The sequence below is a fragment of the Artemia franciscana genome, chromosome 5 (genome assembly GCF_032884065.1).
Source record: "Artemia franciscana chromosome 5, ASM3288406v1, whole genome shotgun sequence".
In the NCBI taxonomy this organism is placed as follows: Eukaryota; Metazoa; Arthropoda; class Branchiopoda; order Anostraca; family Artemiidae; genus Artemia; species Artemia franciscana.
The window spans coordinates 59,393,039-59,420,048 of NC_088867.1; the positions used below are offsets into that span (position 1 = coordinate 59,393,039).

The window sequence follows — 27,010 nt, forward strand, 5'->3', positions numbered from 1 at the left end:
GAGAATCGACGGTAAACAACTAGTACTTAAGAATCTGAAGAATGTTGAACTAGAGCACTAGGTAGAACCAGATTATCAGCAAGTCAGAGGTTTTTATTGCGAAAGAAAGCAAAAAGTTCATCCCTATAGGCTGTAGGCCTACTAGTACTTGAGAATCTACGGTAAATAACTAGTACTTAAGAATCTAAAGAATGATGAACTAGAGCACTAGGTAGAACCAGATTATCAGCAAGTCAGAGGTTATTATTGCGAAAGAAAGCAAAAAGTTCATCCCTATAGGCTGTAGGCCTACTAGTACTTGAGAATCGACGGTAAACAACTAGTACTTAAGAATCTGAAGAATGTTGAACTAGAGCACTAGGTAGAACCAAATTATCAGCATGTCAGAGGATATTATTGCGACAGAAAGCAAAAAGTTTATCCCTATAGGCGGTAGACCTAGTAGTACTTGAGAATCTACGGTAAGTAACTAGTACTTAAGAATCTAAAGAATGATGAACTAGAGCACTAGGTAGAACCAGATTATCAGCAAGTCAGAGGTTATTATTGCGAAAGAAAGCAAAAAGTTCATCCCTATAGGCTGTAGGCCTACTAGTACTTGAGAATCGACGGTAAACAACTAGTACTTAAGAATCTGAAGAATGTTGAACTAGAGCACTAAGTCGAACCAAATTATCAGCATGTCAGAGGATATTATTGCGACAGAAAGCAAAAAGTTTATCCCTATAGGCGGTAGACCTAGTAGTACTTGAGAATCTACGGTAAGTAACTAGTACTTAAGAATCTAAAGAATGATGAACTAGAGCACTAGGTAGAACCAGATTATCAGCAAGTCAGAGGTTATTATTGCGAAAGAAAGCAAAAAGTTCATCCCTATAGGCTGTAGGCCTACTAGTACTTGAGAATCGACGGTAAACAACTAGTACTTAAGAATCTGGTTAATGTTGAACTAGAGCACTAGGTCGAACCAAATTATCAGCATGTCAGAGGATATTATTGCGACAGAAAGCAAAAAGTTTATCCCTATAGGCGGTAGACCTAGTAGTACTTGAGAATCTACGGTAAGTAACTAGTACTTAAGAATCTGAAGAATGTTGAACTAGAGCACTAGGTCGAACCAAATTATCAGCATGTCAGAGGATATTATTGCGACAGAAAGCAAAAAGTTTATCCCTATAGGCGGTAGACCTAGTAGTACTTAAGAATCTACGGTAAGTAACTAGTACTTAAGAATCTAAAGAATGATGAACTAGAGCACTAGGTAGAACCAGATTATCAGCAAGTCAGAGGTTATTATTGCGAAAGAAAGCAAAAAGTTCATCCCTATAGGCTGTAGGCCTACTATTACTTGAGAATCGACGGTAAACAACTAGTACTTAAGAATCTGAAGAATGTTGAACTAGGGCACTAGGTCGAACCAAATTATCAGCATGTCAGAGGATATTATTGCGACAGAAAGCAAAAAGTTTATCCCTATAGGCGGTAGACCTAGTAGTACTTGAGAATCTACGGTAAGTAACTAGTACTTAAGAATCTAAAGAATGATGAACTAGAGCACTAGGTAGAACCAGATTATCAGCAAGTCAGAGGTTATTATTGCGAAAGAAAGCAAAAAGTTCATCCCTATAGGCTGTAGGCCTACTAGTACTTGAGAATCGACGGTAAACAACTAGTACTTAAGAATCTGAAGAATGTTGAACTAGAGCACTAGGTCGAACCAAATTATCAGCATGTCAGAGGATATTATTGCGACAGAAAGCAAAAAGTTTATCCCTATAGGCGGTAGACCTAGTAGTACTTGAGAATCTACGGTAAGTAACTAGTACTTAAGAATCTACAGAATGATGAACTAGAGCACTAGGCAGAAACAGATTATCAGCAAGTCAGAGGTTATTATTGCGAAAGAAAGCAAAAAGTTCATCCCTATAGGCTGTAGGCCTACTAGTACTTGAGAATCGATGGTAAACAACTAGTACTTAAGAATCTGAAGAATGTTGAACTAGAGCACTAGGTCGAACCAAATTATCAGCATGTCAGAGGATATTATTGCGACAGAAAGCAAACAGTTTATCCCTATAGGCGGTAGACCTAGTAGTACTTGAGAATCTACGGTAAGTAACTAGTACTTAAGAATCTAAAGAATGATGAACTAGAGCACTAGGCAGAAACAGATTATCAGCAAGTCAGAGGTTATTATTGCGAAAGAAAGCAAAAAGTTCATCCTTATAGGCTGTAGGCCTACTAGTACTTGAGAATCGACGGTAAACAACTAGTACTTAAGAATCTGAAGAATGTTGAACTAGAGCACTAGGTCGAACCAAATTATCAGCATGTCAGAGGATATTATTGCGACAGAAAGCAAAAAGTTTATCCCTATAGGCGGTAGACCTAGTAGTACTTGAGAATCTACGGTAAGTAACTAGTACTTAAGAATCTAAAGAATGATGAACTAGAGCACTAGGTAGAACCAGATTATCAGCAAGTCAGAGGTTATTATTGCGAAAGAAAGCAAAAAGTTCATCCCTATAGGCTGTAGGCCTGCTAGTACTTGAGAATCGACGGTAAACAACTAGTACTTAAGAATCTGAAGAATGTTGAACTAGAGCACTAGGTCGAACCAAATTATCAGCATGTCAGAGGATATTATTGCGACAGAAAGCAAAAAGTTTATCCCTATAGGCGGTAGACCTAGTAGTACTTGAGAATCTACGGTAAGTAACTAGTACTTAAGAATCTAAAGAATGATGAACTAGAGCACTAGGCAGAAACAGATTATCAGCAAGTCAGAGGTTATTATTGCGAAAGAAAGCAAAAAGTTCATCCCTATAGGCTGTAGGCCTACTAGTACTTAAGAATCTACGGTAAGCAACTACTACTTAAGAATCTAAAGAATGTTGAACAAATGCACTAGGTAAATCCAAATTATCAGCAAGTCAGAGGCTATTATTGCGACAGAAAGCAAAAAGTTCATCCCTATAAGCAGTAGGCCTACTTTTGATCCAACTCAACTTCAGATCAACGGTAATTAATACCCTAAAAAAACAGGGAAGAGGCTGCTAGCCCAGAATATTTGTAACTGTAAATAAGGAAATCTGGCAAACCCTTCACAGCACCTATTGGTTTATAAATATTAATTCAAATTTACTTTACCAATTTACCTTACTTTATTAATTTACTATTACTTTACATCAAATTTACTTTACTATGCCTAATAGGCGCAGTCTGCACGCAGTTGTCATCAATTTCAACATGATCAAAGACCAACCATTAAATGGTTGCCCTTGAAAAGTGTTGTAGTCCAACATCTTGTGACGGTCCAAGTAATCGAACAAACTTGGTAGTTAGATTTTCCAAAACACCCGAAGTTAATTAAAACAGCATTGCTTCTGAAGAAGGATCGACTGGTGAGTATCACAATGAAATGATTTGCTTCGCCTGAAGACGTGAGAAGCACCAGTTATAACTGGCTAGTTTAATTGTCACTATTAGCAAACTAGGGATAGAAACTATTCTATTTCACAGACTAGGCAGCAGTACCCTAAACGAAGAATTGAAAAAAATACATCCATTTCAGACGATACTTTGGACCATTGGAGACACATTCGCTCGTAAACTGAAAGAATGATTTGAGCAAGCCTTAAAACTAATAATTTAGACCTTTAAAACACAGCAACTTGATTGACATTGAGAAGGCTTATATGTTCTTTCTGCTTTTGCTGTGTTTCGATTCCTGTTTTTGGTGTTTTGTCACTGATTAGGCTGCTAATCCTACTGACCAAGGGACCCTGGAAGCTACATTACGGAAGGCAAACCCAGGAGCGCTCTCAGGTGTTCCAAAATTTTCATACTTTTGATGGTGGTATCTCGATTGTATTCCAGAATAACAGTAGGAACAACATGCGGGGCAGTCGTAAAAAGGGCGTCAGGGACTAATATCCAGATGGGGGGGGGGATAAATTGTCACATTGGGATTTGAAATGCAGACCAGTTACAGCAAAAACTCAAAGTGAAATTGTTAGAATACGAAGTATATTTAATTTATGGTTGTGCCCAGGTCGAGTTTCAACAAAGTCAGAAAGGTGTTCTAACCACTTTGCCACTAAAGATTCTGCTTAGAGAGGCACTATCTTAGCATTTGTAATATTAATTAATATTAATTAAAATTAAATTAATATTAATTACAAATTTAGATTATTAATCTAAAGCTCTTTACTCATACTTAAGCTCTTTATACTTGGACCTTAAGAATCAAAGTAAGAGAATGTTTTACGGAGCGACATAAGAATGTGGGAATTAACAAGGCATAACAGCCCAGAAACTAAAAATCTTCTCCTTTTAGATCAATATTTTCAGTTATTTGTTGGTTCTTTAGACCCTGGAAATTCTCCCCTTTTTTCCATATTTACTAGTATGTATACATAGATTAAAAACAAGAAATTATGTGGAATTAGGAGTTTTTGTGACCAAAATGAAACCTAGCTGAGAATTTGGGCTATTTGACCAATCCAAAATAAAATGTCTTAGTAAATAAGCTAACTCAGAATAAAAAGTCTTGACAAAAGATAAGCTGAAAATCTAAAATAAAATGTCAGAGTAAATAAGCTAACTTCATCTTATTTAATCTTAAACTTTCTTGAAGTTCTGAAGCCAAGGATTTTATAATTTCGTGTTTTAACTTTTATTAAGAAATTCTATAATCTTAACTTTTCGTTGATTTTGTTTTTTAGTCTGTCTTCTTTTTTTACTGAAAACGGCTATCTGTCATAAAGCTGAAATATTTGCATTGTTTTCGTATTAATCAATTTCTTCGCAAAAACTCCATTCCACATATTTTATTATTTTTTATGATGAAAAGGCAGTGTTGTCTTCACCTGTGCTTATGATAATATGAAACCTATCCTTGCACGTCTAACGGCTCATTGTAGAAGGATGGCCGTATGTGGCGACTCCTGCTCAATATTGATCAATTGTTCTATTTTTCAATAATTCAGAGAAAGAAAAAGAAATACAAAAATAGATAAATATATTAGATACGTTAAAAAGATTAAATAAGTCAAATAGAGTCCAATTAGTCCTGTGAAAAAAAGAGAAAGGAAATAAAAACTTGTTAGAAGCCAGCAAAGTTTTTTGAAGGTTTTGGGATCACGAAATTTAAATTTGAAAACACAAAAACGGGGCCTCATTTGGAAAGTGTTTTCAATTTTCCAGGGATTCTTCCGACCAGTCTTACTGAGAAAACTCCTTTCCTATGTATGTGTATGTATGTACAGACTTACATTATAAAACGGCTTCACACGTATATGTTAAATTAAATTAAAAAAACAAGTTTTTTAACTGAAAGTAAGGAGCAACATTAAAACTTAAAACGGACCGAAATTATTCCGTATATAAAAGGGGTTGTCCCCTCCTCAACGCCCCGCTCTTTACGCTAAAATTTTGATTCTTTCTCACAACTCTACTTTTTAAAACAATAAACAAGAGCTAAGAGCTCATATGGCACTTGTGACGAAGCAAGAAGAGCTAAGAGCCAAGAGCTCATATCGTATGAGCTCACACAATTCTAAGAATCAATAGATTGATTTAAAAGGAAAATCAGAGGCTTAATGCCGGTCAGGAGTTAAAATAAGAGCTCTGAGTCACGATGCCTTTCTAAATATCAAAATTCATTCAGTTCCGGTCACCCACTCGTAAGTTATAAATACCTCATTTTTTCGAATTTTAACTCTCCCTTTTGCCCCCCCCCAGATGGTCAAATCTGGGAAAACGACTTTATCAAGTCAATTTGTGCAGCTCCCTGACACGCCTACCAATTTTCATCGTCCTAATACGTCCAGAAGCACCAAACTCGCCAAATCACTGAACCCCTCCCCCCAACTCCCTCAAAGAGAGCGAATCCAGTACGGTTACGTCAATCACGTATCAAGGACATTTGCTTATTCTATCCACCAAGATTCATCCCGATTCCTCCACTCCGAGTTTTTTCCAAGATTTCCCCCTCCAACTCCCCCCCCCCCAATGTCAAAAGATCTGGTCGGGATTTGAAATAAGAGCTCTGAGACATGAATTCCTTCTAAATATCAAATTTCATTAAGATCCGATCACCTATTCGTAAGATAAAAATACCCCAATTTTCATGTTTTCCAAGAATTCCGGTTTCCCCCTCCAACTCCCCCCAATGTCACAGGATCTGGTCGAAATTTAAAATAAGAGCTTTAAAACACAAGAAATATCAAATTATAAATCAAATTCTAAGTATCAAATTTCATTAAAATCTGGTCACCCTTTCGTAAGCTACAAATACCTCAATTTTCAAAATTACCCCCCCCCCCCAACTCCACCAAAGAGAGCAGATCCGGTCCGGTTATGTCAGTCACGTATCTTAGACAGGTTTTTATTCTTCCCATCCAGTTTCATCCTGATCTCTCCCCTTCAAGTATTTTCTGAGATTTCTGGTCCACCCCCCAACTGCCCCCCAAAATGACGCTGGATCCGGTTGAGATTAAAATAAGAGATCTGAGTTACGAGGTCCTTCTAAATATGACCTGGAGAAATCTAGGGAAGGTAAACAGGAAGGGTGTGCGAAAGCACAGGATGGCTGGCCCCCAACCCCCCATTGCACTTCCTGGCTGAAGGGCCAAGAAACGGAGATCAGCACCGCCGGTAAGGACTGTTAAGTCTAATGCCGTATCCTTTACCTTTTACCTTACCCCAAACTCCCCTAATGTCACCAGATCCGGTCGGGATTTAAAATAAGAGCTTTGAGACACGATATCCTTCTAAATATGAAATTTCATTGTTATCTGATCACCCGTTCGTAAGTTAAAAATACCTCATTTTTTCAAATTTTTCAGAATTGACCCTCCCCGCAACTACCCCAAAGAGAGCGGATCCGTTCCGGTTATGTCAATCATGTATCTAGGACTTGTGCTTATTTTTCCCACCAAGTTTCATCCCGATCCCTCCACTCTAAATGTTTTCCAATATTTTAGGTTTCCCTCTCCCAAGTCCCCCCCCCATGTCACCAGATCCAGTCGGGATTTGAAATAACAGCTCTGAGACACGATATCCTTCCAAACATCAAATTTCCTTAAGATCTAATCAACCGTTCGTAAGTTAAAAATACTTCAATTTTTCTATTTTTCTGAATTTTCTATTTTTCTTGGTAGTTAATACCAAGTGCCATAAAAACTTTAGAGTAAACAGCGAGGCGTTGAGGAGGGGACAACCCCTTTCATATACGGAATAATTTATGCTGGTTTTAAGTTTTAATTTCGCTCCCTACTTGTAGTTAAAAAAACTTGTTTTTTTTTTTTTATTTGGTTTCTGAACGTTTTTGAATTAATGCATGTTTTGATTTTTGCTCACCTCACATGAATAATTAAAACGAAATTTGCATATGAAGTTTTTTTGGATAAATGGCCTTTTCATAGTTTTGATCGGACGATTTTGATAGAAAATGGGGTGGGGGGAGACCTAGTTGCCCTCCGATTTTTGGTTACTTAAAAAGGCAGCTAGAACTTTTATTTTTTTAGGAATGTTTTCATTAGTATATATGTAACTTACGAATTAACTTACGTTACGAACTTCTATATTTGTAAATTTTTATTACATATATGAGGGGGTTCGCCCCCTCGTCAATACCTCGTTCTTTACACTAAAGATTGAATTTTGTCCCAATTTTTTAAGAGTGACCCCTGAATCACATTAAGTTGAAATAAATAGAATAAATAGTTGAAATTACTAAAAATGCTTTAGAGTAAAGAACGAGGAATTGTGGAGGAGACGGACTCCCTTGTATACGTAGTAATTTCTGTTCGTTTTAGGTTTTAATTCTGCTCCTTACTTCCAGCTGAAAAAAAAACTTTTTTTTATTTATTTTCTCATTGTTTTTTTAAATAATACCTGAAAATTATGCGCCCTCTTCGTGGAAATTCTCCTCCATAGAAAGATCCTCCCACGTAACTCACTCCTCCCTCAACGCAAAAAAGTCCCCCTGAAAACGTCTGTACACTTTTCAATAACCCTTACTATATGTAAACAATGGTCAACGCTGAATCTGATGGTGTGATTTTCGTTAAGATTCTATGACTTTTAGGGGATGTTTCTCCCTATTTTCTAAAGCAAGGCAAATTTTTTCAGGATTGTCACTTTTAATGGGTAAGACTAAACTTGATGAAACTTATATATTTAAAATCAGCTTAATCATGCAATGCTTTTGATGTAACTATTGATATCAAAATTCCATTTTTAGAGTTTCGGTTATTTTTGAGCTGGGTCGCTGCTTACTTTAGTTCGTTACGACGAACTGTTTGATAACTGGTGTTTGAGGTGACTTTTTTTTCCAGATGGCTATAAATTTGATTCACAAAATTTAAACTTGAAAATATGAAAGCTGCACCTCTTAAGGTATATTCAATTCTTTGTGGATACTTCGGGGGAGTCTCAGTCGAAGAATACCCCTCTCTCATGTGCAGATATGTATAGATAGACTTGCAGCCTTATCCTAACGCATATTTTGGTTCTTTTAAGAATAACAGCCGTATGTGGTGACTTCTACATTGGTGGCCGTCAATTCGATTCATTGTCAGACCTCATAGCATATTATTCCTATGTTGCTGATTTATTGAAACGAGAAAAACTTCAATATCCTGTTCCACCTCCCGAGCCTGTTAATGACAAAAAGAGGGTTGTTGCAATATTACCATATACGAAGATGCCAGATACCGATGAGCTGAGGTAAGAAATTGCTTACAAATAGGAACTATGAATATTTTAGCTAAGAAATACAAATTATTAACCTAAGAGAGCGGTTTTAATAATACCATAGGCCAAGGTTCTATTTACCAGTGAGCTGTGGTAACAAAATAACAATGGTTATATGGTAATTTTGTCGCATATCAAAACGTTAAATTGCAATGGGTGTAGATAGAAAAAGTTTCTGTTATAGTTTTAGTATAATAGCTTGCTTTGTTTATTCTCCTATTTGCTGGTGTTTTCAAGAATGAGGCAGTAAAATTGCAACCGAAAGACAAATACTCTAGGGAAAGTTATAACAAATCACGTGGATGATAATTAAAAAAAACAAAAAAACACTTCACACATTGTCAAGAGTCAATTAAATACAGTCCAACGATTTGGTTGAAAAAAGAGAAAATTGCTCATGTACGTTGTCCTGATCATTCTGGCAGAGTACCAGAGGACTTCACCAATTATGGTCCTAGGGATCCATTTTGGTCCATATCTTACCTTACCTTACCTTTGGTCCATTCTTGATTGAATATGAACTTACCTAAGATAATCTCACGACTTATTGTTTTGGAAGCTATATCTTATTTCATTTGGAAGCTTTGTCTTAGGGCTATAATGTACTTCTCAAAGAAATTGCTTCATAGTGACATGATAGGAAAAAAACATTGCTGCCGGATGGTTTCACGCACCATAGTCCTACTGCATTCCAGAAACGAAATCTTTTTTTTTTTCTTTCTAGTTAAAATCTTATTTGAATAGTAGAAATCTCTGTTTCAGTTTTGTCTTAATTTTATTAACCCTGCTTCACACTCCAGACATTTGAAATCCAAGAATTCAAATGAAATTTTAAGTGGGAATGGGTTTAACCGTAAGCTTCCTAGATTCGCTGCGATTACATTCAATTGATTAAATTGGACCGATCAAAATCCGAACACTCCAGACATTTGAAATCCAAGAATTCAAATGAAATTTTAAGTGGGAATGGGTTTAACCGTAAGCTTCCTAGATTCACTGCGATTACATTCAATTGATTAAATTGGACCGATCAAAATCGAAATTCAAAGTAAAATTTGGTTCCGAGTAATCGTAGCATTAAACTGAGGCAGTATTCTGTTGATAGAAGAGCGTTAGCAAAGGTCTTATCCTTATATGGTATACCAGAGAAATACATTAAAATGATTTGTGCTATGTACGAGAATAATATTGCTGCGGTTAAGGTAGGAAATGAGGTTAGCAACTGGTTTTGTATTAAATCAGGAGCTAAGCAGGGTTGTGTTCTATCCCCTTTTATATGGATCATTTTGATGGACTTCGTCTTAAGGAGCATAGGAAAGGCAATTGGAGACCACTGAATCAAATGGGGAGGGAAAACGCTCCTCGACTTAGATTATGCTGATGATTTAAGCATATTAGATGAAAGTGTCAGCAAAATGAATGAAGTTTTAGAGGTTTTGCGAGTTCAGGGTGCTAGAATAGGCTTGAAAATTAATGTGAAGAAGACTAAGTCACTAAGGCTAGGAATAACTAAAGATGAAAAGATGATGTTGGGTAACGAAAAGATTGATCAGGTTGGCAGCTTAACTTACCTTGGTAGTATTATTAGTAAAGACGGTGGGAGCAGTGAAGATGTTAAAAGTAGAATAGCTAAGGCTCAGGGTGTTTTTTCACAGTTAAGAAAAGTTTGGAAGAATAGAAAGATAAGTCTGCAAGCCAAGATTAGAATATTGGAAGCTACAGTGATGACAGTGGTTAAACATGGCTCTGAAGCATGGGCGCTCCGAAAAGCAGATGGAAATTTACTAGATGTTTTCCAGAAAAATTGCCTACGGATTGTTCTGGGTACCCGGCTGACTGACCGTATTTCAAACAGTAGATTGTACAAAAGATGTGGTTCAACCCCGCTTTCTAGGGCTATAGTGAAAGAAAGGTTGAGATGGCTAGGCCATGTTCTGCGGATGAAGGATGACAGATTGCCGAAGATTGTCCTTTTTGGCCAACCGTCTGGGGCTACACGGAAAGCAGGTCGTCCTTGTCTGGGTTGGGAGGATGTCATAAATAAAGATTTAAAAGAAATGGGAACTTCCTGGGAGGGTGGTAAGAGGGAGGCCTTGAATAGATTAGGTTGGAGGAGGAGCGTGCGTAGCTGTGTTGGCCTCAGGTGTCTTGGTGCTGCAGTTAGTTATTATTATTATTAGTAGTAGTAGTAGTAGAAGATCTCTTGTTTTTATTTGGAGAATTTGAAATTTAAGATAAAAAAATTGACATTAATGGATTAAGTTTGAAATTTGATTGAAAACATGGAAATTGTAATATGCATTCGAGCGAATAATTTTTCTCATAACCTGAGAACTTCGCGTGTAAGTAATAGATGAATTGTAAATGGTATATTAACAGGTTTCACATGAAATTGAATTGTGATAGGATTTGTGTTTAGGTTATGTTAGGTCAAGTGCCAGCTGGCCTTTGCAGTTTACTGAAAGTTGATTAAAACAATATGATTTTGTGTTCTCAGTTTCTCAAGTTGTGTTCTCAGGCACCGGGTTTGAAGCGTGTTGGACAAAAATCGTATTCAGGTAATCTGTGTTCAGTAAAACTCTAAAGTGTTTTCATCTTATGGGTCCCAAGCATTTTGGACACTGGCTCCTCAAAATTGTGACGCGTAAGAATAGCAGGGCTGAACACAGATTCTGAGTAGACATTCGCCCGTGTTTAAACACGGCACTCAAAACGATAATCTGGCGCATCCCTTGTCGGACTTTGTGTTGGATTTGGGTGGCCTTAAAACAAGGCTCTAGTGTGTTAAAACAGTTTTATTTACCTCTTGTTAATCTGGTCAAATATTGTCTGTTCACCGGAAACCAGAAACGCGTTTACGCGAATGGCAAGCAAATTATGCTGTCCGAATTGTTAGGTAGGAATGGTTTCAGCATGAAGCTTTACAAGCACGTTTTTTTTAGCGTTAAGTCTCGCAGAACATGTAGAAAATGCCCTTGAAAAGTTGAAATTTTCAAGAACTAGAAATGAAAGCAATTATCAATAATAACAGAGGCAATCGCCACTGAATAGTTAAAAAAGATGTGACCACTCAAAATTCGAATTTCCAAATAAATAAATTATTAAAATAAATAATTGACTTATTACAACTAACTAATCCATAATAGAATTTATAACACAATTCTACCATAAGTATGCATTTTACAATAAGTAATGAGTAATAAATGTGTCAAATCTTATTTAAACAAATAAACCAAAGATTATAAATTTTGTAAGATATACTTTACATTCCACCGTAGGAAAAATATCTTATTTTGTATTGATCCATATATATATATATATATATATATATATATATATATATATATATATATATATATATATATATATATATATATATATATATATATATATATATATATATATATATATATATATATATATATATATATATAAAAATAAGTTGTCTGTCTGTCTGTGGATCAGGTGACGTCATGTTTCTGTGTCGGCTGACGTCATGTTTTCGACTGACGAAATTACAGACCGGGACATCGGGACACAAATGACGACCGGGACACCGGCACATAGGGAATATAAATGACGACCGGGACACAATGAATGTTCGATTAGCAATCACCATCAACAAAGCACCGGGACACAAATGACGACCGGGACACGGAGTATAAATGACGACCAGGACATAAGTAAAAAAAATTAAAAACTAAAAAAAAGGTAAAAACTACAAAAAAACTAAAAAGAAAAAAAACTAAAAACTAATAAAAAACTAAAAAAGCTAAAAAGCTAAAAAAAACTAAAAAAGAAAATAAAATGAAAAAGGAAAAAAAATGAAAAACAAAGGAGAAAAACAAAACTAAAAAAAAGAAAAAAAAACTAAAAAAAGGTAAAAAACTTTTTACCGGGACACACCGGGACACAAATGACGACCGGGACACCGGGACATGACGACCGGGACACAGGGACACAACTACAACAGGGACGCCGGGGGATTCAGGGGGATATATAAATGACGATGGCGACACAGGGAATCGTCGATTAGCAATCACCATCAGCAAAGCTCAAGGGCAATCATTAGAATCATGAGGTATAGATCTGAATACGGATTGTTTTCCCACGGACCATTATATGTTGCATGTTCAAGAGTCGTTAAACCTGACATTCTATTTATATGCACAGACAATGGGACAGCAAAGAATGTTGTATATTCGCAAGTTTTACGTAGTTAAAAACATATATATATATATATATATATATATATATATATATATATATATATATATATATATATATATATATATATATATATTTATATATTCACAGGTGGGGCATAGGGACGCAACTACAATGGCGCGTAACTAATATGGCGCGTACCGACTTACGTGCGCGGGGGGGCTGGGGGGGGGGCGAAGCTCCCCCACCAACTAGGTGTTGGGGTGGCGCGAAGCGCCACCCCAACAGCTAGTATATATATATATATATATATATATATATATATATATATATATATATATATATATATATATATATATATATATATATATATATATATATATATATATATATATATATATATATAGTGTAATTGATAAATAATCGAAATATTCATGGTAATGAACTGTAAGCTTGTCAGCGGATATTACACACTGGAGGAATATGCCAGAATTCCTATACAAAATTCTTTAAATGTCTTGCTTTCTCTTTTCCGTCTCAATTTTATGCGTGGAGTTGTTAAGGGTAGTTGTCCAGGGAAAATTTTCACCGCTATTGAATTGTCTAGGATATTTCCGTGGGCAGGGGGATTTCTCTGTGGAGGTGGGGCCAGATTTCCTGGCATTACTTAAAAACGACCAGAAGTAAAATTCAAAAAACAAACAAGTTTTTTCAGCCGAAAGTAAGGAGCAACATTAAAACTTAAAACGAACAGAAATTATATTGCGTATGAAGGGGATTGGCCCCTCCTTAAGACCTCGCTCTTTACGCTAAAATTTGAATTTTGTCCCAATTCTTTAAGGACGACCCCTGAAACACAAGAATCGTTTAATTAGATCAGTAGGAAGCTCTTTTAAAAGTACTAAAAAACTTTGGTGTAAAGAGCGAGGTGTCGAGGGGGCAATCCCCTTCATACGCGTAATAATTTCTGTTAGTTTAAGTTTCAATGTTGCTCCTTAGTTTCAGCTAAAAAAAAAAAAAAAAAACAGCAATCGTTCTTGAATAGTTACAACAAAATATGCCAACACTTTATTTTCAATACAATACGTCAACAAATATATATATATATATATATATATATATATATATATATATATATATATATATATATATATATATATATATATATATATATATATATATATATATATATATATATATATATATATATATATATATATATATATATATATATATACATATATACCCCAAAGTAAAAAAAAAATGAAAAAAATGGTCAACACCTTAACTTTTAGCTTTGAAATATTTCAGTTTTCAGTCTCGAATAAAAAGCTTTTTTCACTTTTCTTTGCGGTTAAGATAAAAACAATTTTCTAAATATTTTTATTTTACTCTTTTAAGTCTTTGGTAGTAAATCTTTTAGAACACGAAATTAATCTTCTCAAACTTCCCCTGGCACAGGTCTAACACGCCAGACTTGACACTAAAAAAAAAAAAACAAAAAAAAAACATGCCTGTAAAGCTTCATGCTGATACCATTCCTATCTAGTTTGTCTGGTTTGTCTATGTTACAAAATTTATAATCTTTGGTTTATTTGTTTAAACAATATTTGACCCGTTTATTGCTCATTACTTATTGTAAAACGCATACTTATGGTAGAATTTTGTTATAAATTTTATTATGGATTAGTTAGTTGTAATAAGTCAATTATTTATTTTAATAATTAATTTATTTTGAAATTAGAATTTTGAGTGACAGTAGTAACAGTTACGCCACAGACCCTCGTACCAAACGAATAATCAGCAACACGAGGACATGAAGCCGTGCCCATCTGGAAACAGGATGGCAAGTCCAGCGTGCTATTCACGCTGGTTGGCTCTGGGTCGCTGCCATCCGTACTGGGGGGAATCCCTAATGATAGCCGCGTGAGTAAAAAAAGATGTATCTGGATTTTTAACAAGAGTAAAAAAAAAAATAAGTTTTGACAAACTGCGTCCCCTAGTTTGTCAAAGAAGTAGTATTTAAGCAGTAAAATGCTCAGGTGGCAATGCCACTATGGCCTTTACTGGCATTAGTATAGCAGGTAAAAAATATTATGGAAAAAAAAATTGAAAATGAATTATGTTAAGAATAATATAAAGCCAGCAATAAAATACAATAAAAGAAACATAAACAAAATATAAGACTAAAGTTTAAATCAACTAATATTTCAATGATACGACTTTCTTCCTTTTTATTGGTAGTTTTCAAAAAGGAGATATATTTTTTGTACACAATGACCTTGGAGATGGCTGGCTTTGGGTCACTGCCCACCGCACCGGGGAACAAGGACTTGTTTTCCAAGACCTAGTGGAAGATCTGGATGCAACTGTCGACCCAAATGCTGTGTTTAATTGGTTTCATCCGAGTCTATCGAAGTCAGAAGCAGTTGAGCTCTTAGTCAAAGGTATTTAGAATAATTTTTTACTTAAAAAAGTAAATATTTATCATGAAAGTCGAATTTGTGCCGAAAACCGTGCATTTTGGCTATCCATCTGGTCTAAACAGAAATAGGCCGTTTTCAAAGCGGGCCCGAAGAGGCCATAAGAAAAGATTTAAAGGAAACTAGAACGTCTCAAATTTTATCTTCTTTGCTTTCCTTTTCCTGTTCTTTTTCCTTCGCTCATTTTCCTGTTGGGTTGTTTTTCTCTTATTTTTATACTAAAATATTTTCTGAATTTCATAAATACATCAATTTCGGAAATGATTGCAGTCAAACCGCAGCTGGGCGAGAAACATATAGGTTTATCCTCTAAAATATGTTTGATAACTCGTCTCACCAATTTAGGATGCCATGTTGACACCATTACTCCGTATACTTCGAATACTTCAGAGATTTGGCACTAAAACATGCTTTTTTTCCCAGTCCTATTAAGAAATTTTTCTGACCCAGAACTTTTCATAGAGTGTTTCTGAAATGGTAAGTCTTTTCTTGTTCTCTTGTCCCCTCTGAAATGGTAAGTTCTTTCTTGTCTGTGCCAATTCACGTCTATTTCAGTGCCAAATACGGCTTCACAGATTACCATTTAATGTTTTTTTTTTCAATTTGATTTTCTAGCTTTTATTAAGTATTTCTTTATCCACTTTGACCAATGGGATTTGAAAAGTATAATTATAAAATTTCTCGCAATTTTCTTCAGGAAGTTATTAAGAAACGTCATTTCCTTCTTTTTTTCAGTTGAAAAGGGAAGTTCATTGATCGTCAAAACAGAATTTAAGGTAGTTGAAAAATTGTTTAAATGTTTCATTGGTAACAGTGCATAAAATTGGTAGTAAACATGCTAATTAGAAAATGTAGTTCACGAGACAATTATGCACATGCTTATTTTTACTTTTTGATTTTTCTGAAAATAAGTTATTGTTGAATTTTTATTTTTGCTTTGATGGCTATCAAATAATTAAAGCAGAATTAAGTTTTTATTGCACTTGGTATTAACCAAGTGACATATAGCGATCGCAAATTCTGTCGGTCTTTCGGTCTGTCTCGGTTTTGCTACTTTAGGCACTTCCAGGTAAGCTAGAACGATGAAATTTGGCAGGCGTATCAGGGACCGGACCAGAATAAATTAGAAATAGAAAAGCACAAGTTATAGATACGAGATTGACATAATTGGTACAGACTCGTTCTCTTGGGGTAGCTGGGGGTTGTTAATTTGGAAAAATTAGAAAAATTGAGGTATTTTTAACTTGAGAACGGGTGACCGGATCTTAAGAAATTTGATATTTAAATGGAACTCATGTCTAAGAGCTCTTATTTCAAATCCCGACCAGATCTTTTGACATTGGGGGAGTTGGAGGGGGAAACCGGAAATCTTGGAAAACGCTTATAAATGTTGTAGATACGTGATTGACGTAACCGGACTGGATCCGCTCTCTTTGGGGGAGTTAGGTGGTGGGGTTTCAGTGCTTTGGCGACTTTGGTGCTTCTGGATGTGCTAGAACGATGAAAATTGGTAGGCGTGTCAAGGAGCTGCACAAATTGACTTGATAAAGTCGTTTTCCCCGATTCGACCATCTGGGTGGCTGAAGGGAGAGGAAAAATTAGAAAAATAGAAGGTATCTTTAACTTACGCGTGGGTGATCGAATCTTAATGAATCTTGATATTTAGAAGGACTTCGTGACCCAGAGCTCTTATCTTAAATCCCGTCCGGGATTAAGCCTCTGAGTATCCTTTTAAAGTAATCTATTGATTCTTAAAATTTTGCTAGAGCTCATACCATATGAGCTCTTAGCTCTTGTTTCTTTTCGGTGGTAGTGTAACCTTCTATTGTAGTAGTTGAAATAGTACTGTTGTTTCATATTTGTATTTTATATTTTTGTATGGAGTATTTGTTCAATTTAATTTTCTCTAATCTCTCTTAATATTCCTTTTCCACGTCTCATGACTGTTTTGAGAAATATTTTTGACTTATTAGTGTATTTTTGTTGAGAATTATCAAAGAATTGGAACAGAATTCAATTTTTTGGAGATGCATTAAAAAAGTACTTTTTTGATTTCTATACTATCCTTTTGGTGGTAGCTTGTTTCTAATATTCTGATTATAACATTTTTTACCATTTTATCTACATTTTTAAGTCTTAAATAAAGATTCAGCTTCAAGATCTTGTCATTTAAATTGATAAAAATTGAATTTAATTTCTTGATTTGGATTAATTTGATTTAATTGATTCGTTTATATTAAAATAATTCAATATTTAATGGAACTCCAATAGAATATAGGTTTTTTTTTTCTTTGAATGTGTTTTCATTTTGCGTTTTGTTGTTATAAACTTGAAACAACACGAAAGTGATCTAGAACAAAACCTATAGATTGCTAGGAAGTCAATTTAAGATATTTTCATTCGGATTCTTTCGCCTATTCGTCACCCTTGAAAACCCATACTGCTTTTTAAAAACATACTTTTACTCATCTATAATTCTAGGGAACATATTTCTAATCTAGATTTTTATTTTTTAGCAAAATCTATGAAACTAATACGAGTTTCATATTCTTATCTGATTACTGTACCTCATCTAAACTTTTTATGAGGTAAAATACGATATTTTCTTGCAAAACAAGTTTTTTTCAGACCTTGTGAGGCTTGTGACCATTGAATAAAACCCCTTCCCTCCCTAAATCAAATTATTTTTTTCAATACAGTCAGTTAATGCATTTGTATCAAGCATAGACTGTTAAAGCTACTAATTCGTAAAAGTATCTTGGCTGCAACTTCTGTTGCCCCTTTTCTGCTTCTCAAAACCTATTGCTGTTTCTGCGAACCTGTCACTGTGTTAAGCAACCTAATATCGACCCACTTGAAATCATTCCTCTATTTCCTTATCTTCCAAGCCTAATGTTTTCATCGTGAAATATCACCCTTATGTATCTTTTGATAAAGCAATTGGATTTTTATGAAAGTAAAGTTCTTGTGACGCAAGTCTTCTAGTGTAATGCGGAACCTGAGTTACAGTTAGTTGTGTCACTCACTCGTAACCCTTGGTTCCCACTGATGTGATTTTTTTAACGCAAAAGGACTCACGGATAGCGGACGCTGGAAAATCGCAGACAAGTTCACACAGAAATGGTTCACTGAAGCCGTTGAAGCGCAAAAAAATATTATGAGATGTTTAGACGGAAACAAAATATTTTTATCTCATAAAAAATATTATAAAATATTTAAACAGCTAATACCTAGGAATAGGCTAAATCAAGTTCTAGCCAAGAGTAATATTTAAAGAGCTAACCTGTATAAGCCTAAGTTAGCAATACTTAATTAAAAATCTAATCTTATCTTGTATCTACATTTCCGCTTAAATATTGCCCCAGGCACTAAGGATTAAAAAGACATGACCCTCCTGTATTTTGTCAAATATTAATGGAAAAGTTCGGATAAACAAGATTAGTTTCTCAGTTACTTGCAATTTATGGTTCTAAAAAACTTCAAATTCAGAAAAACGAATGTGATTTTCAACTGCTCAGTATAAATACTCTGACGCAACCGTTGTAACGCATAAACTTGCTGCAAAAAAGGGAGGAAATTCGAAACAGAAAAATTGCACTGGGATTCGGTGATTTTCCTTGCCATGGAAAAGTACTGAAGTAGGGTGAAAGTGGATATATCTAGGATGAAAAACCCTTGGGCTGACTTCATATATGCAATAAAAAAGGTCTGAGCTTAGTACCCCGTCTGATAAACATAGCCAAGTGTGGTAAAAAAAAAAAAAAAAAAAGAAACGCAATGGTACCAAAGAAAAACGTGAAAAATGTCCTATATGAGCTCCAGGGGTATTATTTTAGAATATTTTAAGTAAATAGGCTTAAAGAATTATGTAAATAGTGTCCAGAATTTTTTTTTATGGTCAACCCCTTAAAAAAGGCCCAACTTCATTCCTTACGAATGGATGGGTCTGAGTCTTTTCAGTATTTGCATCGTGAAAGTAGCTGAATTCCTTTGGACATATTCATAAATTGAACATCCAACGCCAAATACTCAGATAGAAAGAAACATCAGATTAAACTAATCTGGGTTTTATAATGTTCAAGAGTTCAACAAGGGGGATTAATGAAAATTAATCCCCCTTTAACAAGGGGGATTAATGAAAATAAACTGTCTGGAGGGAGGATGGTGGTCAACGTGACAGCCTTGAGAAGCGTAATGCCCGAGCCACATCCCAGTCACGGTTGTTGATAAAAAGCCAAGATCAGTGAATAGTCTGTGTTTTTCCTTAATTTTAGTCGGAGTTGTGCTACAGAAACAGAAAGTGCTTTAAAAAGTTTAAATCAACACTAATTTGTTCCCAAACAACGTCTACCAATATGGTGTGCTCGTATCTTTCCCTTCCATCTCTTCTAATTAAAAGGAAAATGATGCCTTTATGCTTCAGTCTGATTGGCCAATCATAAAATTTACGCTTGAAAGTTGAACATTGTTGAACTAAAAATATTACGAGCTGAATGCACTGTTCATCGTTATCATCATTTTATTTTTAACTATCACAAAAAATGGGCAGAACCCAGAAAAAGACAGAGTAAAAATTACGAAAACAAAAAAGAAGCAACAGAAATAAAAACATAATTCGAAAGCTACGGACAAGTGACAAAACAGGAATGACCAAAATGGGAAAACTTCTGGCATGTAGTAGGAAAATCATGACGCTTCCCAATAACCCCAGCTGGGCTTACCAATCAATAATTTATCTGCAGCAAAGTTACTCATCAATGTTGGCAATTCCATTAAATGCTTTGCAAACTTAAAAAAAGAGGCGATGAACCTGCTTTCTCTTGCCATAATTAAAAAAAGACCAAACATGAGCAAGAGCAAGTAGGTGAGGAACTGTTAGGCTATTATATAACTGAGAACGGTGAACTCTGTTGGGAACGGTGAAGCCAGGGGTGCAGACGCAGCATGAATCTTACCAGCATCATATTGGTACTGTAACCGTGCGTTGTTTTTTCTTTTATTCACAAGTATGACCATAATAGGCCTAAGTATAGTTTTATGATGTTTTCTTTTGTAGTTGCATTTGTAAAGAAATAACCATTTATCAATTGAATTAATTAGCTACATTTGGTTATTTGTCTTACAGCTGGACCTGGTAGTTTTCTTGTTCGACCGAGCGATAATTCTCCCGGTGACTATTCCCTCTTCTTCCATATCAATAACCAAATTCAGAGATTTCGTGTCGAGAAGCGTGGTGTCCGCTATTTTATGGGTGGAAGGACGTTTGAATGCTTAGACGCAGTCATTGCTCGGTATAAAAATGAACAGATTGTTGAAGGTCACACGCTTGGTCAGCCTGTTGTCAAGGTAGGCATTTTTTTCTCGTTTCTTACATTAATATTACTTGGCTTTGGGACTGGATTAGTGCAATAACATCTTCCAGAATTAAAGAGACTCAGCCCCCCCCACCTTGCCACTGAATAATTTTGACATTTATTTGCAGGTAATATATTTCATAATATGTGAAATAATTTTACGACTTAAATGCTTGATCTATAGAATTAGCAAGTCTTCAAGTCTTAAAGGTGCTAAGATAAACACAGCGATCTGCAAACAGTATAAAGACAAGCACAAAACATTCTACCGCAGTACCTCACTACCCCAGCACACTACCCCACAATGCATACCAAATGCTTACTTTTTGTAAGGTTATATGCAAGCCATAGACAGAATGCAAGTATGAATCGCAACCACAAAGGATATTCCTATATGGGATATCCTCTGGGAAGAATATCTGAAGATTCACTTAAAAATCCCAGATTCAAAAGAAACCTAAGATATTAAGTTATAAAAAATACGTAAGCTAATACTTTTTGAGGTTAATGTTTAATATATGTGCTAACCCTATGTTCCCATCGTTAGAACATAAATCCCAAGATCTGAGGGAAAATGTCAAAGAGCCGCAGTTCCTGTATTCTTCACCGATCTACTTTTGTTCAAAATTGTCACCTTTGTGAAGCTTATTACGTGCTAATTGCAGGTAATCCAATAGTGTTCCAATATAAGAATCAGGATCGTCAAAAGACAAGAATCAGGAAGCCATACTAGTTTCATAGAGATTGTTCAGACGAAATAAAATATGTTTCCTGGAATTAAAAAGAACCTTGTAGCAGCAAAAGAATATAAAAAAAGAAGGCGAAACTGGGATTTCAAGTTGTAGTATTTAATGCTATATAGCGTGTCCTAGTAAAATCTACACGCCAGACTTGAAATCCTTAGGACAGGGGTTCAAATCCTGTTGTCGGTGGTTATTTGGTTTGGAGTGGGGGTCATTGTTGCGACTTTGTAAGCTCAGCCAGGGTCGATTCAGCTCTAAATGGGTATCAGGAGAAATTTGAAGGAAAAACATGGGAAGCGCTGGATGATTTGTCCCCAACACCGCGTTGCACCCCCGGCTGAAGGAAGAACATCAGGAGATTGGCACCTGCACAGCGCAGACCAATGGTAGTCATGCAAAAAAGATAGTGAATTCTTACAGCTATTCATGCTTTTAAATTTCATTCTTGTCGCTATTTTACTTTTATTGCTGTTGTAGGCTATTGGTACAATCTGTTCGAAATTGTGTAAGAAATTCGACTATGATTCGGTAAAAAAGGTCTCATGTGGGCTCAATCAAGAGAATTTGCTAGTGTAGATACGTCGAGTCTTAATTCCAAATGTGGTAGGCTTGCAAACTGAGGACCATCGTGCGACAATGAGAGCCGAAAAAGTGCGATTTTCTCATTTGCCGCGCGACAAGCCTAAAATCTATGCCGAACTGACTGGAAGTTCGACATGGATTAGCCAATTGTTTTGTATAAGTCACTTAAATTAACTTCGACTACTTCCTGCACTGGACGGGAGTAGCTATATTGTATGTGTAGTTATGGTTTTTTCTACCTTGGTTTTTGTTATATTCGTTTCTTTTTCTGTTTTAACATTATGTTTTATTTTAGTTTTTTTCTCAAATTCTTTTTAGTTTCCCGCCATTTTCGGCTCTGTTTTTTATTCGTCATTTGCGGGGAGGAAGCCACGTTGATTTTACAAGCGAAATATCAATGGTACATTTCTTATTTTCTTATGCAACTGAATTCAATTGAATAAATTTTTGCCAGCGTGGCTTCTGACGATTTCATTGAGAATTAGAAAATTCCATAAGAAATTAGACATTTAGATATAATTAACATCGCAGTTTGTATAAAATCTATATATTATGGGTTGTTCAAGAATAGGAGCGCATTTTCTGCCGTGGCATTTTCTGCAAGGATAGTAAAAATGAAATTTCGTTATTGGAATTTGTTCAATAGAAATTTGCAAAACTATATATATCTTAGCAGCAAGGCCAAATCGATTTCAATTTCTAATAATGAAGAAGACCCCAATTAGCACTTGTGTAGATTCTGATAATACTGGGCGACAAATTAAAAAAAAACCTTTTTTAGTTTATTAATTATTAAACTAAAAAAAATTTGGCGAAAATCAGAAAATTATTAGCTAATAACATACTACATTAAACACCTTTTTAATTTTTTTTTCTGAGTTTTTATTGACAAAAAGTAGTGTCAAATTCACCTACAGCTGATTAGTTATTTTCACAGTTCAGTGTGGCAGCACTGTCAAGAATGTGGTACTGCTTTAAAAGTTCATAATTTTGGAAGAACCAAAAGAAAAATCATAGTTTTCAGAAATGAAGAGACCTAAGTTGGGCACAGGGGCCAAATAATATTTTTGTTTTGATATCTTTGACACTTTAATAGAATAGAATAGAATATATTTATTCACTACAATAGCCGGAGCTAGCATTAGCATGTCATGACAAAAATAATTTATACCTTCAAAAACACTCACAGGAAAATTTAAACAAACATTATATTAATCAAACACATATTAATCAAACATTAAATATTGGTCGCGTCAATATTATTAAAATGACGGGTAAAATATGGAACAAATGATTTGCGATATCTCTCAGTACTATAGGCTGAGTAAGTCAGTAACTGTGGACAATTCTTATTTATTTGTCGGAGCCTAGTAACTGGTCCTTCAGTTGGGGGGCTCTCAAGGTTGGGTAGTAGACGACAATGATTTGGGGAATTCAAACAATTTAGTCTAAATCTATATGTTAAGCCATGTCTACGACTATCAAGTGAGTCCAAATAGAGTTGTTTCAGTGCATCCTCGTAAGTTGAGTAGTTTTGTCCAAGTATAATTTTTACAGCTCTTTTTTGTATCGTCTCAAGTCTATCTGTTTGATCTTTTGTCAATCCCGGATGCCAAGCAGGGTATGCATACTCAAGAGAAGGTCTAACATAACTGCAGTATACAGACTTTAAAACCTCAGTTGATGTACCAAATCTTTTTAGGTTAGAAAATGAATGTAAAAGCGAGGCGCCTTTTTTAGTCAGATAGTCAACGTGCGAATTCCATCTTAAATCATCGTCCAAAAGTATCCCAAGTATTTTAACAGTTTTCTTTGTTGGCAGTATGGAATTATGAGAAGAGTGGTTGTTACCCTTTAGGAAGGAAAATGTCATATAAGAGCTCTTAGTTTCACTGACCGTCAGTTTTACCTTTTCTAATTCAGCTTTTAGATCATGATAGATTTTGATTAAGTCAGACTGTTCAGTAGTCGGAGGGCTTAGTCGCAGTGATAAAACAGTTAAATCATCAGCAAATTTAAAACGCTCACGAATTGTTGTTAAAATACGGTTAAAAACAATAAGAAAAGAAAGCGGGCCTAATTTAGTCCCTTGTGGCGAACCACAAAAAATATTTAAAAATTCAGATGGCTCTTGATCAGGGAGTTGGACACACTGAGATCTTTCAAAAAGAAAACTAGCGAGCATTCTTACAACAAATGGACGGGCACCCATAGCCTTTGCTTCTTCCACAACTACATTATGGTCAAGACTATCAAAAGCCTTAACTATGTCTGCAAATAATGCATCAACATAGGCCCCATTATTTTCTAAGTGCAGGATAGTATCCAACAATGCAACCAAATAATGAACAGTACTATGGCCGGATCTAGATCCAAATTGTTGGGGATCAATATTATCATTTATGTCCTCAAATAAACAATCAAAAATAAAACTTTCAAATACTTTTGAGAGAGCTGATGTTTTCAAAATCGGCCTCATCTCGGTAATATCTTTAGGTGCCTTGCATTTGGGGATTGGCGTTACATACGCCTGTTTAAAAATACATGGAAAAACACCATAAATAAAACATTGGTTAAAAATTGCCTTTAAAGGAGTAGATAAAAGATCAGCACACTCAATAATCAATTTAATCGGTATCTCACTAGGATAACTAGATTTACGGGAATCAAGTGCCTTCAACTTTTTAGCAACTGAACAAATCTCTAGTATAGGGATATTTGAAACTGAATCATTCGGTGGAAATTTTCTTAGTTGTGGATGAATTTTACAAATTGATGCAAAAAAGTCATTAATTTCACTAGGTAACAGGGGTTTACCATTGACATCTCTCACTTCAACTCTAGTTACTTTTTTGCCGATAATGTTCTGAACTAAATCATGGAACTTCCTTGGGTTGGATTTATATATTTTGCTTATTATTTTAGACCCATACTGCTTACGTGAACATCTTATTTTATATACAATTAAATTTCTTACTCTTTTGAAATCTTTTACGGGTCCAGTTAGATGCAATTCGTTTCTCACTTTTATCAGATTCCGAATCTCTTGAGTAATCCATGGTTTATCATTAGATTTCACATATATTTTATTTTTGTGGGAAAATTTCACAGTATTTTTCGAATAGTTCCTCGCAGAATAAACTTGCCATTTTGTCACCGTCAGACAATGAGAGAATATCACGCCAGTCACGATCTGTGAGCTAATTCTTGTAGAGATTTACTAGCTCAGGTGTGAAAGGCCTGTACACCACACTATTTATTTGTCTATTTGGGATAAAATGATTGGGTGTCCAAGCAACACACAGGTGATCACTCAAACCTAAGGGGGGTAATGTAACTGGATTATTATAATATTCAGGACAGTTGCTAAAAATGAGATCCAACATACGGTTACCTCTTGTGGGCACATTGACAAACTGTTTAAGTGATAGTGAATTACTTAGCCATTTGGCATCTAAGTCATTAAAGTCACCACACATTATGATACCAGCATTAGGATACAAGGATCGTACATTGTCAGTGCAATTCTGTAAGTAATTCACAAGGTCTTTACGATAGGGGCCACGGGGCGGATAGTAAACAACATATATCACCAGTGATGCCACATCCTTGGGAAGCTTCTTAGGCCTGCACCACAACCATAATACTTCAAAACCATGCTTATTTGGTATATTACTGAAAGTGAGAACTCGATTTGTTATAGACGATCGACAAATAATACCAACACCACCACCATGTGTTACTGTAATATCATTGGGTGTCACTCTAGGTTTGAAATAGGTATCATATCCTTCAAATGCTACAACATCTTCAGTCGCGGACCATTTTTCACAGATACAAGCAATATCAACCAGTTCATTCTTCAAGCAAAGTTCAACCTCTTCTAATTTGTTCAAAATTGACCGGACATTTGATAACAGTATTTTCGGAAATATATAGGGATGAAAGAAGGGCTTTACACTGCGGTCTCGAATCTCCTTGCCAGCATATATAATTGGTTCCAAGTTGGGATACTCGGAAGACATGGTTTGAGGGGTGGGTGAATCTCTGATTTCTTTGAAATTCCAAACTGGTTGGTTGCTAGTACTGGATATATTGCCGGAAGGCCGGCAGATGTTGGTTCTTGCCAGTTTCTCCAAGGTTTCACGAGGAGTGGTTGGTATGAGGGGGGAGGGATCTGCATTGGCTGATTTAAGACAGGTGGTGTGAGCTTCAAGCTCATAAGTGGGACTGTAAATTGTTGTCTTTGGCAACCATGTTTTAACAGAGGTGGAATTCCTTCGCTCCCCGTTTTTTGAACTTCGCAATTCAGTATTGGAACGTAGCTTTTTCCTTCTGTGGGAAGTGAGATGCACATTAGGACAACAGTTCATGAAACAAAGGCCATGAGCAAATTTTTTACACAGAGATCTGTGAGGCAGAATATAACACTCATCACGGCAGATGCCTTTGAAATAATCCACGCAAATATGGAGGAACGTGCAATTTTCCGCCTTTCCACAGCCTTGCCTTATGTGAAATCTGCAGACACGTCGTTCAGGAATATGATCTGTTGTAAGACCCTCTTCATCTGTATGCGGAGACTGAGAATACTCTAGGTCGGTTTGTGTTGTTTGACTAGTAACAAAGCTACTGCATTGAACAGATACATTATTACTGAGAACTTTAGAGCTGGTTATATTACTCTGGTTTAAGCACTTCTCACAGGTAAAAAGAAAGAAACGTCCCGAGGGTTTCTGCAGAGCAAGGACTATGTCTGCATTAATTGCAGCGCAGGCCGCATGCATGCGGTGTAAGCAAAGATGACAATCAAACGAAGGGCTGTCTTTTGTTGGTTCGTCACATAAGAGGCAGCTCAGATCAGGACCTGAACAGTCATTTCTTTCCTCTGTGATATTTTCTATAGTATCCATAATTC

At 35.6% G+C, this 27,010-nt stretch overlaps 1 protein-coding gene across 2 annotated transcripts in view; it reads left to right on the forward strand.

Annotated features, from left to right (window-relative positions):
- Nucleotides 1-27,010, forward strand: part of LOC136027657 (ras GTPase-activating protein 1-like) — a 106,594-nt gene that overhangs the window by 14,941 nt on the left and 64,643 nt on the right. For both annotated transcript variants that reach the window (XM_065705089.1, XM_065705090.1), the window contains exons 4-6: nt 8,530-8,736; nt 15,175-15,377; nt 20,539-20,759. In XM_065705089.1, the coding sequence (XP_065561161.1) occupies nt 8,530-8,736; nt 15,175-15,377; nt 20,539-20,759 (631 nt within the window). The remainder of the gene's footprint in view (nt 1-8,529; nt 8,737-15,174; nt 15,378-20,538; nt 20,760-27,010) is intronic.